The 13,323-nt window shown below is 38.0% G+C and overlaps 1 protein-coding gene across 2 annotated transcripts in view; it reads right to left on the reverse strand.

Annotated features, from left to right (window-relative positions):
- Window positions 1–13,323, reverse strand: part of LOC101859869 (lipoxygenase homology domain-containing protein 1) — a 99,643-nt gene that overhangs the window by 25,989 nt on the left and 60,331 nt on the right. For both annotated transcript variants that reach the window (XM_013084325.2, XM_005101504.3), the window contains 12 exons: window positions 12,983–13,137; window positions 11,932–12,018; window positions 9,958–10,090; window positions 9,385–9,539; window positions 8,712–8,875; window positions 8,208–8,314; window positions 6,964–7,148; window positions 6,286–6,378; window positions 5,342–5,468; window positions 2,952–3,103; window positions 1,497–1,645; window positions 725–843 (listed from right to left, as the gene is read on the reverse strand). In XM_013084325.2, the coding sequence (XP_012939779.1) occupies window positions 725–843; window positions 1,497–1,645; window positions 2,952–3,103; window positions 5,342–5,468; window positions 6,286–6,378; window positions 6,964–7,148; window positions 8,208–8,314; window positions 8,712–8,875; window positions 9,385–9,539; window positions 9,958–10,090; window positions 11,932–12,018; window positions 12,983–13,137 (1,626 nt within the window). The remainder of the gene's footprint in view (window positions 1–724; window positions 844–1,496; window positions 1,646–2,951; window positions 3,104–5,341; window positions 5,469–6,285; window positions 6,379–6,963; window positions 7,149–8,207; window positions 8,315–8,711; window positions 8,876–9,384; window positions 9,540–9,957; window positions 10,091–11,931; window positions 12,019–12,982; window positions 13,138–13,323) is intronic.

The following is a 13,323-nucleotide window of genomic DNA, read 5'->3' on the forward strand; positions in this document are numbered from 1 at the left end:
GATGGACATGTTCCGACTGCAGTGACCCCAACACATTGGACAAGTAAGATGACCTTATGGAGTTGCGAGTGTTGTTAAAGCCTTATTAAAACTAAAAAAACCCAAGATGGCCACCCATTGTGGAGGAGAAAAGTGGTTGTCTTGCACTAGTGTACGTCTTCGACAGTGTCATTGTAATGTAGAAAAAATGCACAAAAGGGGAAGTGAGAAGAGGTTGTATGTATATTTGTACAGGGGATTGTCTTGTACAGGTGATTGTCTTGTACAGGAGATTGTCTTAGACAGGCGGTTGTTGGAGAAGGTTCGACTGTACATACAATATAAGATGGATAGCTTATGGGACTGGCCTTGGTAGTTGGAGGGATCCGTAGTTCCAGGGATATCTTACAAAGATAATGAAGGAAAAACAGGACTGCAGGCACAGTTCGATGGATGCGTGATTTCAAGTCTTCTGTGTTTGACCTATCTGTGTTATGCTGTAATTATAATGGTTAAAACCTCTTGCATTGCCTCTACAATGCTAGTAACTGGTGAGGTTCATGGCTTCATTCACATCAAAGAAAGGAGGCAGGGAAGATCTTTTTTCAGGTCAGTTAAAAATAGTTTTCAGAATGTAGTAAAAAAAGATAGTCATTTTGTAGAAAATACAAGTATGCATGCTTCCAGATGACATCATTTTGTAAGCTGTAGCATGAAATGATACTTTTCAAAAGAAAAATCTTACTTGTGATAGGAAAATCTGGGAAGTCAGTAGTCGGCACGGCAACAGAGCTTGGCTTTCCTGAAATCACTGGAAGTGTAACCTCGACTTCCTTGTCTCGCTCTTCTGAACTGCCAATCCAACTGAAAAAAATTGTAACACCCCCAATAAATTGGAAACTTTTACACCTTCAGTCTCAAGTAAGACCAAAAAAAAAAAAAAAAGAAGAGTTTTTAATCTTTTTCTAAATCATATGTGCAGCTTGAATACTAGTATATTATCTGTTATAAATAAGTTCTTAAAAGGCAGTTAACGCTGATGTTAAAACAGTATTTCTCATTTGGTGTATTTGTTAATTAATTAGAATTAATAAGCACACTTTCTGTGATGAATACATGCAAAGAAGAACATATAATCCCCTTTTAAAGAGGAAATGAATCTTTGTCGTCAATAACTTCACATACTGTTCCATCAGCGTAATATTAAGGCATAATCTGCTTATCTTACTCTTTTCTAGCACTGTCCCAATAAATAGCCAATAGAACTTATATTTTGTAATACATATTACTCTCTAAAAGGTCAAATATGACAGAAGGATACAGTATAATAAGTGGTAGAGAGTAATAATTTATGCTACATAAAAAGAAGGCAACAATTAATTTGACATCTACCAGTATGTTAAATTTTCACTTTTCTTAAGTAAGAAACATTATTACATACTGGTTCGATGTAAACTTTTCTTTTAAATTAGGCTTCTCTGCAGCGAGAATAAACTTTTCCTGAGAAAAATGCTTACTTGCTCCATATAAATACATTTTCCAGAGGCCCAAAAGGTCCCGCTTTCACCACAGCTTGGCTGAGCATCCATGGGTCGCCAGGACCTTTTGTTAGCACCATTTTCTCGAGATCACCAAGGTCGACCGCCTCAATTTCAAACTGTAATTTCTACATGAAGACAAAAGAAGAAGGTTGGAGCAAAGTCAAAATATTGGTTTGTTCTAGTGAGAGTTTTACGGCACTTGCAACACAATAAGGTCATATAAGTGCCGAAGATTAGAGGTGTTACAAGAGAGTAACAAATACAAAAAAGAAGGAGGGGAGATAAAGACGATAGATGTTTGATAGGAAAGAAGAAGCAAACCACACCACAGCACTCACCAACCACCCACAAAATATTGGTTTAAAACCAGGATCGGTGCTAACATGAAAGCCACATTGGAAGAGAATAGCTTTCTTTATTTTATACTTACCCAGTTGCAAGATCCCGGAGAGTAAACAAAAAAAATGAAAGAATGTACAGTGTATGAAAGAATTTAGTTTAGTTTAAGTAGACGTTTTACAGTGCTCGCAACTACATAAGGTAATATGAGCGCCAGAAGATTAGAGGGGTTACAAGAGAGTAACAAACATAAAAAAGAAGAGGGGGAGATAAGGACGATAGATTTTTCATAGGAAAGAAGAAGTAAACCACACCAGAGCACCCACCAACCACCCACATATGAAAGAATGTTTAAAAAACAATGAGTGTGGCTGTGGTCCTGCAGGGACTTGAAAAGTGAGAGCAAACCTACAACAACAAGAGTGATGTGGAGAACAGAGTTGTCAAAAGAGTGACCCAGAGAGGATCATTTCTGGGAACTCACAGGGTGGTTAGGAGGTTGTTTTGTGTTCAGCAAGGGTATACAGCCTATTGGTACTGAAATAAGTCGCTGTATTTACTGCGGATGGTGATAACTGATATATGAACACAACAATTCTTTGGATTATTTGAAGAGTGCACAAACATAGGCATACACAGACAAACTAGAGATGGTCATCCGGAAATAAAATGGTCGTTTTTAAGAACAAGCGAGCTAACCCAGATTTTGGGGGTTTCCAGAAATCTTGATCTTCACCAAAAGTGGGCTTTGCCCTACCTATAGGAGAAGTTTGGTTTCATTGGTGTGTATACTTGTTTGGTTATAGAGAAAACTCTCCTTGTTTTTTAAAGGAAGTGAACAAGGGGCAAAAACTTTACCTTCGATTTTTTCAAAACAGCATTTTTCGGGATAGCCCCCTTGTGCTTAAAAATTACCAAATCAGAGAGAATATTAAAGGGGGGGGGGGGGAGGGAGATGTCGACAGACAGAATCAGGGGTACAGAAGGCTGACAAGGAGGGAAAGGGAGAAGTGGAGAGACAGAGGGAGACACGGAGAAGAGAGCAAAAAGGAGGAAAACTTTCACGAATAGTTAAAAAATGGTAAATCTCACCTGGCCCTGTCTGAAAGGAGCCATCCCTTCCTTTGTGTGCAGCAGCCTCCTGCCACTGTCACCTTTAGAGCCGTACAGAGTGGCGTAGACTTTTGCCGTCGTTCCCGCACGGTCAACATCTTCTGTGTGCACTCGCACTGTGTACGTTACCACTGGGGGAGAGGTTGTAGTGATGAGAAAAAATGTATGTTAAATACTCAAAAACCCCCCAAAAATCAAGGTGTACGTGATAATATAATTTAGTTTTTTTTTGTTGTCCTGTGTCCTGATTTTGGTGCCCATATTTGTTGGTTATGTAAGAATGTATTGACATGGTGCAAATTGTTATTTTTTCTAGAGAAACGAAACAAGGGAAAGGGTAATTGTTAAGTAGGTAATGATGATGATGATGATGATGCAGCTGCTGCTGCTGCTGCTGCTGCTGCTGCTGCTGCTGCTGATGTTGATGATGATGATGATGATGATGATGGTGGTGACAGTGTCAGTAATGGTAAAATATAATAGAGTTATTGCCAGTCAGTTTTTTGTTTGTATGTTTGTTTTAAAGATATGCACCAGCACTGCATGGTTCATCACTTCGATGCAGTTGTTGTAGCTATGAGCAAATATCAATATTCATTGGTCCAATTAAAACACAGGATGAAATACTTCAACTTCTTCTCTGTTTATATAAACTTAAAATGTGCATTTTTATACAGCACAGAATACCAGTAAGAAGAATTTATGAAAAAGAATTGCGTGGAATAGATTTAGAAATCTATGTGATAAGATTCCCTTTCCTTTGGCTTGTTTATTTGCTCGTACTAAACTGGTGAGAAGAGTTTGTGATTTGACTGATTTAGGAAAATAAATCCTGCCATAAATGGCTAAACTAAGTATGAAAAAATTCAGCTTCAGATTCATTTGTTAGTACGTTTATTCAGACAAAAGAGAAGTGAATCAACATAATAATGGCAGGACACTGTACAGTAAGTTTACTTGGCATCTTGCTGGACTCTGGTATTAGCAGCCCTGGTTTGTGTTTAAGAAAGGACATTCTCCAGCTCGGTTGCCTAGTGCATTTTTCTGACTCTCCATCCACTTGACTAACCCAATTGATTAGGATCAATCAAAGATGGTCTACAAAATTGGGTGGGTTGAGAAAATGGGCGTTAAACATACACTGTGCCTCACAGTAAAGGCCTTTAATGCTAGGAAAAAGCAAGACGATACACATAAATTCTAAGAAATTAGAATAACATGTAGGCCTATTGTTTCTTTAATTAAAAATCAATTGATTCTTTTAGCTAAATTCACGCTAGTTATTAACTCATTTGCTACATATTATTTTCGGCTTGTGGACACATTTTTTTCGGGAGGGCGATTGAGATGATGACTAGTGGGCAGTTAAAAGGTCTTTGGAGCCACAAATTCAAATAAATATCAACGTATTATATACCAATATTTTCAGTATGATTGTAGAATACATCTGTAATGTTTATTTAGGTATTTTTCAACTTTGGTTCCTGTAAGAGGCGATTATGCAACACAATTTTGATTGGATGCGGATAAAATTTGAAAATAAAAAATTAATAATCTTTGGTGAAACTGAAAAAATATGTTTGAACCTAGTCAAATGATACATCAAAATAACCCTAAATGAATATAGAACTGGAAAATATTGAAAAGTTTGCCGTTATTTACATACATTCCATAATATTTGTACATTTGGATCATAACATCCGATATTGAAAAACATTTAAAAAAAATAATCTTGAAAAACGATCACAAACAGAAAAAAACCCACTCGTATCTTATATGGAATTATTCAGAATTGCATTTGGAATAAACCTATACATGTCTTGAGCGGCTCTTTTTGTGTAATTTCATCAAAAAGTAATGATTTAAGGGAGAAAAAAAAAATTTGACAATTTAGATCTAGCACTCAAAAATATTGATTTCTCAATAACAGTGCAAAGGCAATATGAGTCCAATCGTATCAATATTATAAAAAAGAGTCCTACATTTCTTTAGTAGGCTAAATAATGATAGATTTTGTTGTGTAAAATTACTAAGACTGGTGTCCGGGCTATAAGTTTGGCATCTCGATAAAACAAAGTCAAATAAACTATGAAATCGCGTTTCAAAACTGAATCAAAACTTCCGATTTTCAGTGGAAATGCTTGACCCGGAAGTCAACATTATATTATGACCTTTATTTTAACATGGATATGTGGATTGGAATAGAATCTAAGCTAAAATTGAAGATCGCTTCTCGAGCCGCCGGGGGCGGCTTAGAGTACTGATGGCACTTTAGCCACATGAGTTAACACTGGCAAAAACTGTGTACAATTTTAAAAAACAAAAATGTTTTATGTGGAAAAAACGAAACAATTCAAGACAGTACTTACAAGGTGGAACTTTAGCACCAGGAAGAAGCACTGGTCTCTCCTTTCGAACATCACCCCCTATTTGACCAACACAACCGCTGAAGTCAAAATGAAGTTTTTCTTTGGTGGTCTCATCCTGAAGAATCACCTGTAGGAATAAAGATAAACAATAAAAGAAATAAATTTTTACTTTCAGCTCAAAATCCATTATCTGTGTTGATGGATACTGCAAATTTAAAATTTAAAAAATTTGCCCCATTTAATTAGAAGCAATCGCTGTAGAAAATCAACAGGGAAAAGCATTGCCAAAGACATCTCATTTCTCAACCTTACTATCAGTCTGCCTATAAATACGATTTTTTTTTTACAGAATAGTTTACACTTAATGTAGTCCCTACTATTCTCAAGCTACATTGTTTACATTTGCTGTCAACATAGCAAAACACTGATCGACTTTCTTTGATGCCAGGACAATTTACATTTTTTCACATAAGAACATAAAGGTCACACTTAACAAATTCCTTGGAACATAGAGAGTAAAAGAAATAGACATAATAACATTATTTTGACAGATTTGGTTGCATTACATGACATATTGAAGAGGGGATTATACGGGTATGAAACTATTTGCTTCGCTTTGTCTGAATAGGTGTGTGGGTATTGAAATGACGGTTACATTTTCTATAATGGTTAGGCCTACCTTTGTGAACCATAAGCCAATTTAAGACTCACATAAAATCAGTTCAGTTCATTAAATAAGATATGTGTCTTAGCTTTCCGCATCAATAAAAGCAGAGAAATTTAAATGAGCTCTTTAAAAAATTAATAAGAATATGAGGCCTGCCAGAAAATGAGCTTACCATCAAAAGAACATTTCTGGTTTTTGCATCAATGCTAGGTATTATAAGTAACCTTTAACCATCGGATCCCAGAATGATTTAATAAATCATTTGTGAAAAGCCTACCTCTTCAATGGTCCACATGGCATCTTTATCACCTTCAATGCCTGAGCTGACCCGTACTTTTGTTGGCTCCCCAATGTTTCCAAAGTTCAAACCCTGAGAAAGAAGAGTAAAGTAAGCATTCATAATCTATACACAACTGAAATTCAAAGATGGTTTTAAATCTTTTACTCTCTGCCTCAGTATCCATTTCAACCACAGAGTATATGAGAAGTTTCTTTTCAGTCCTTTCAGTATTCAAACCAGGTAAAATTCTGACTGAATTGCTTTCCATCTCTCTCTCTCTCTCTCTCTCTCTCTCTTTCTCTCTCTCCCTCTCTCTCTTACTTCTCCTCTTCCTATCTCTCTCCCTGTTCGTCCCTCACATTCTCTCTTTCTTCAACTCCCTCCACACTCTGTTCATATATAAACTCATACTTCCAAAGAATACTTTATCCGCAATGACATTTCTCCTTCCATTCTAGCTCTATCTTGCTATCACTGTACAAGCATTTATACACCTTCCTTTCTCTCATAAAAGCAAGATGTTGTTGTTGTTGTTGTTTTCCAATCCCTTTAGCTGCGAGCATTTTGCTCTTGGCAACGCAATGCCTCCCTATAAAAGCAAGATAAAAACCCAACAAGTTAAATAACCACAGAAGTCAACTCAACACACAAAAAAAGACACAACCGAAGCGTTACCTTGAAAGTCTCCACTTGACCCGGTGCAAACCGATCTGCCTGCGTCTCTCCCAGCTCCATGGGCCCGGTCACACCGTGAGTTCCGTATATAACCAGCGACACTAAGTGGGAGCGGGCAGACGCTATTTCACTCACATCCATTTTTTCCTGGGCTGCCATCCTGACTTGGCATGTCCAAATACCACCTGCAGATATCAATTTGATGCATAGCTTCAACAAATAAAACATAATATATCATGATGTGTATTGTCATTGGCATTTCTCAAATTGCTAGAAAACGACACAGATCTTGCTTTAACTCACAAGAAATGAGACTGAAATATCTTTGTTGGCTCATAACAATGAGATTGGAGTGAGCCCGAGACATGTTCTGGTCAAAAGAACAGTTCTGATAACATTGTATCTACACTTTATCTATTAAATGATTGTAGCATACTAAATGTAACATTTCTCTGAGTTACATGCATTATTACAAGATCCTTACAGTGGTAATACTCACAACAAAAGAAGAAACAGTAACACAGAACCCTTGTATCAATTAAGACGACTAACTTGTATTTCAATTAATTTTCCATAGAAGTGATCAAATGAATGGCGGCTTATCGTGCGCATCATACTTATGTTTAAATCAGGTAAACAGATCCATGTTACTTTAATGTGACAAGCATATCTCTCTCATTGGAGGAAGTTAGGAACTGATATGTTTTACATGTGGGGATGAACTAGAATATTTATAGCAAGTCAATAACTTTCCCAAAATGTGTCAGATTTGAAGGTAATTATCCATTCTGATGTTTTAAGTCTTAGTTAGAGACTTCAATTAAATGTTTAGTTGGTGTCAATCGAAACACTTGAAGACATAACAGACGCTTGATCTATAATGTTCTCCAAATGATTAAGAACAGCAAAGTGGTGAGTGAAAAGTGTGAGAAATAAAAAACCCACAAGTGTTTCTCTATCTTTGAGAAAAGTTTTCTTGCTGAGAGTTTGCATTGTAGTGGATCACTACCTTGTAGTGGTTAGAGAGCTTGTGTACCTCAGTGACCCCAAGAGCTACGCTGGCTGGAGCTAATGCTATTGGTAGGGCCACCCATGCCAGACAGGTCGACGGGTAGAGGTCAGACAAAGCGTGATCCACCGGCCCCCCAGGTTTCGGAGGTTCGGCTCTGGGCTAACGACCCAGACTGGTAAAAATCATATGTTATGGAAACAGGCAAAGTTTACGAAATTGAAAATGAACATACGTGATGCGGCCCGCACATCGCCCTTCACAATGTCTGTGTGTGAAATGCTGCCCAGTGGAGTAAACTCTCTCACAGTACGGCGGTCATCGACTCCTGTATCAAACCATCTGTTCAAAGAGAGAAAGAAAGTCATTCAGGCACATAGCACTCACACACTAACAATATATAATTAAGATCATCGCTTAGGAAAACAAGATAAAAGTTTTAAAAGTCACAAGAGAGAGAGAGAGAGAAGCCACTATGGTGCCATTATTATTTTTACTTCCCATTTTAAACCTTTTATAAAAATCAGCGTCAGTATGTGTTAAATGAAAGACGGATTAAAAAATTTCTCTGTGTGTGCGTGTGAATGCGTGTGTGTGTGTGTGTGTGTGTGTATGTGTGTGTGTGAGTGTGTGAGTGTGTGTGTGTGTGTGTGTGTGTGTGTGTGTGTGTGTGTGCATATTTTAGAGAAAAGGAAAAAAGCAAGACAAAGTTGTTCATTTTTTTTTCTTTGTTTCTTACCTGTTGCAGGCAAAGATTACATCCGACTGAGCACCTTTTTCATCTGTGGCGGTGAGGACCACTTGTTCACAGAACCAACCTCTTCCTCGGCCGTGTTCATCGTGGCCAATGAACAGCTTTGACACATTTCCCAGGTACAGAAGTTTGAGCTCAAAGTCATCAGTCTGCAATCAAAACCCACAATGAAGGTAAAACTTCACACCGATGAATGCTCTCCGAGCAAGATCCCACAATAAATTTAAAAAAAAAAAAAAAGATTCCAAGTGGATGGTTTGAGGAATCTACAAACAGACCATGGCCTTTTCTACCTCTTTATCAGCAGTTGTGGTTTTTCTCCTAGCTGAATGTGTTTATATAGATATATCTTTTACGTTCATGGTTGTTTGAACAAAACAAGAAAAGAAAGAGACTGAAAAAAAGAGATCAAACAATCTCTCATGACAGAATACTAACTAGCATGAAGAAGAAAAGGAAAGTTAGTGATACTGTGATTGCTAAAATAATTCAATAAATACCAATAAAGTAGATGGATATGTATCGTCTTCATAACAGGATTGAGCTGCATAACAATGCAAAATTAATCAAAAGAACTAGAGTAATACGAATGTCACAAAACAGTGCTTTCGTCTCAAACAAAAAAAGTAGCCTACTGACGACTAACAGATATCTATACCTGTCCTCTTTTGAACGGTTCTCGGTTGCTCAGTGACTTGTTCAAATAACATTGACCGGAGTCTCCCCACTGCCCGATGAGCATGAAATTGACCTCAGCTGAAGTCTCAGAACAAGGCAGATTACCCGTTGTTATCTTCACTTTGTATGTGCATTCTGAAATCAAGAACATTCCATCAATCATCAGGAAACAAAAACAAACAAAAGTGAAATAAATAAATACACTCATACTAATCATGCCTGCTCTTCTTGGCTGCAATTTCTCTCAACAAAAAATAATTTTCAAAAACCTAATTTTGCTCTGAATATGTTGGCACATAGATTGGAAAAACATTTGCTTTCCCTACCCACCTACCATCTTCATAATCTCGTTACACACTCATATCCAGAATTTTGATACTATAAGATAATCCCCCAAATTAAATTTCAATAATTGGTTAAATGTGTTACAAACAAAATCATATTATATTATTTATGCTGCACGTCTCCTTTCAAACTGTAATAGTTGTTAAAGAAAGTGACGACTACATTTTGTGTTTGGGACAAAATGACCACCAAGACCCCCATAACAAACCTCGTAAAGGTGCTATGTCAGGTCTTATGGCAGGAATTTCAACAAGCCCGTCCAGGTTGTCATTAGTGCTCTGGATCCAGTTGCTGTACTCAAAGTTGAACTCTTGCTTTGTATCCTTGTCCTTCAGCTTGATCTGCATGAATGTGTTCAAATACAGTACATTAAAAACCCCGGACACTTCTTTATACAACAAAGGCTCAAAGTAAAGTCACAGTTAAAAACTGTCCATCTGCAATTCAGTGTTGTTTCACATGAAATTTCTGCCCTATTTTTCAAGTAATTTCAATGTGTGATGGTCGGTATTATTAACAATTATACAGCTATTATAAGAACTGTTGAACATACAACTACAAAGCACTAGGCAGTTACATGTACCGCTCAAAACTGGACGATACAGCAGTGGACTAATACACACAGTCAAACCAGCTCTAACAACCACTAGTCTAAGACAATTGCATGTGCAAATAGCCACTTCTCACATTATCCCTGGAGTTTTTTTCTTTATTATATTCTGGCGTCTGTGGCCTAGTGGTTAGGCTCTCGGACTCGCAACTGTAAGGTCGTGGGTTCGAATCCCGTCAGGGACCCGACGTTGTGTCCTTGGGAAAGGCACTTTACACGAATTTTCCGCACTTCACCCAGGTGGGAATGGGTACCCGGCTATAGACAGCAAAAGATCTTGCCAGTTTGTTAGTGTTTGAGCGTTTAATCAGCTGCTTGCACTGTATTCTTCCCGGGAAGCTGAAAATGTTTCGGAGTGTTCTATGGTCTGCTGGGGTAATAATATAGTGTAAAGCACATAGAGCCTGCTGTTGAGCGGGGATATGCGCTATACAAATGCTATTTATTATCATAATTATTATTATAATGACATGGTCTAAGACATTTACCTGTCAAAGACAGCTGCTTTTCTCCTCCACAATGCATGACCATCTTAAACAATTTCAAATGCATATTGCTGAACAGGGGACTAATGAGCACTGGGCTATTGTATATTCTGCTACACATGGGACAATACTGTACTGGGCTATTGTATATTCTGCTACACATGGGACAATACTGTACTGGGCTATTGTATATTCTGCTACACATGGGACAATACTGTACTGGGCTATTGTATATTCTGCTACACATGGGACAATACTGTACTGGGCTATTGTATATTCTGCTACACATGGGACAATACTGTACTGGGCTATTGTATATTCTGCTACACATGGGACAATACTGTACTGGGCTATTGTATATTCTGCTACACATGGGACAATACTGTACTGGGCTATTGTATATTCTGCTACACATGGGACAATACTGTACTGGGCTATTGTATATTCTGCTACACATGGGACAATACTGTACTGGGTTATTGTATATTCTACTACACATGGGACAATACTGTACTGGGCTATTGTATATTCTACTACACATGGGACAATACTGTACTGGGCTATTGTATATTCTACTACACATGGGACAATACTGTACTGGGCTATTGTATATTCTGCTACACATGGGACAATACTGTACTGGGCTATTGTATATTCTACTACACATGGGACAATACTGTACTGGGCTATTGTATATTCTGCTACACATGGGACAATACTGTACTGGGCTATTGTATATTCTGCTACACATGGGACAATACTGTACTGGGCTATTGTATATTCTACTACACATGGGACAATACTGTACTGGGCTATTGTATATTCTACTACACATGGGACAATACTGTACTGGGCTATTGTATATTCTGCTACACATGGGACAATACTGTACTGGGCTATTGTATATTCTGCTACACATGGGACAATACTGTACTGGGCTATTGTATATTCTGCTACACATGGGACAATACTGTACTGGGCTATTGTATATTCTGCTACACATGGGACAATACTGTACTGGGCTGATGGGCTGAAAGGCAAAAGCTGCCCCCATTTCAAGTCTCAAGAATAACATTGCTGAACTCACCCTCTCTAGGAACCAAGAAGAGTTTCCCACTTTGTCTGGGAAGGACAATCTCAGTTTGAAAATTTGTCCAATGCTAACAGAGTCAACCTGTGGATAGAACATATTGACATGATAAGGTACATGATCATTACTGTCTGGATGAGATAAGCTGTTTTATATAGAAGCGAGATTAACAAACTATTTCTCTTCACAGAAAATAAGTGTTATTTTCTGAAAGAAAATTTTGACTACAAAAATGAGCAACGCTAGCACAGCATAAATCACATTACACCAAGATGGCTTAAACAGCAAGATTCAAGGTCAAGTATGATAGCATAAGAGTATTTTTTCATCCTTCTAGAAGATTCCCTCTCAACTTTGTACTCTGTAGGCACACCGCGGGTGCCACTACCTTCTTCTCTCTCCACTCTCCAACTCCCAAGCAGACCAGCACAGAACCCTCCTGCAGATCTATTCTATGTACTGTAGGCTCTTAGGCTTAACTCTTAAAACCCCATCGGACGCTGGGAGCGTCTGATACTAGTGACAAATGTTGCGTTTTATTTAATGCTATTTTTTGCTTGTTTTTCGGAACTGTTCCAGAACCAAGTTTATTAGTAATGACTAAGCCTTTGTTTTTACCATTTATAAGTTGGAGGCAAGCTTTTGGGGTTATAATGAGACATACTGCACCAGGTTTAGGTGACTGTAGGAAAAAATCCGGGAAACAGTGGAAAAAACTCAGTGTTTAAAGAGTTTAACACAAAAAAGCCACCACATCCTAGATCTCTATCTCTTCTCTCCCCTCAACAAATTAATCGCTTCCTCAGAATTACACAGTTTTTATCTCACATTTCGGGCTGCTTTGAGTTACTAATACTAAGACCATGAGATAAAAAACTAAAAGTCTCATCTGCTCCATTAAAATTGTAAGATTGTTTGTTGAAGTTGTTGTAAAGATGTTCAAAGGATTGCATTAGAAAAAGCTTGACATGATGTGAAACTCAAAATCTTTGAGAACTAGGTACTGAGCAGATAGAACTTTGTAATTCTAAGGAAGCAAAATACCAACCTGAGTGTGTATGCAAGAACTTGGACGCAGTTCTGAATCTTTGTTGAGGTGCACAGGGGTTGATGGTCCAGCAGTGCCGTACAACACAAGATGTACCGGGTCTGTAGTGCCAGCACTTTCCTGGGCTCCTGTCCACACCCAGATGTCAAACGATCCTGCGTAGAAGATGAAGGGAGAGAATTCCCAGTGGAGGGGCTTGCTTTTAGGAGATAACTGGATGCACTGAACCAAAAAACCAAACAACTCGCCTACTGACCCGCTTGGGCAGAGCTCATAAGCATGCCATCAAAATGGTTTGTGTAAGTATGTGTGGATTTCATTGTTCTCTAGTCCACCCCATC

This window comes from Aplysia californica, unplaced genomic scaffold (assembly GCF_000002075.1).
Source record: "Aplysia californica isolate F4 #8 unplaced genomic scaffold, AplCal3.0 scaffold00285, whole genome shotgun sequence".
NCBI lineage: Eukaryota > Metazoa > Mollusca > Gastropoda > Aplysiida > Aplysiidae > Aplysia > Aplysia californica.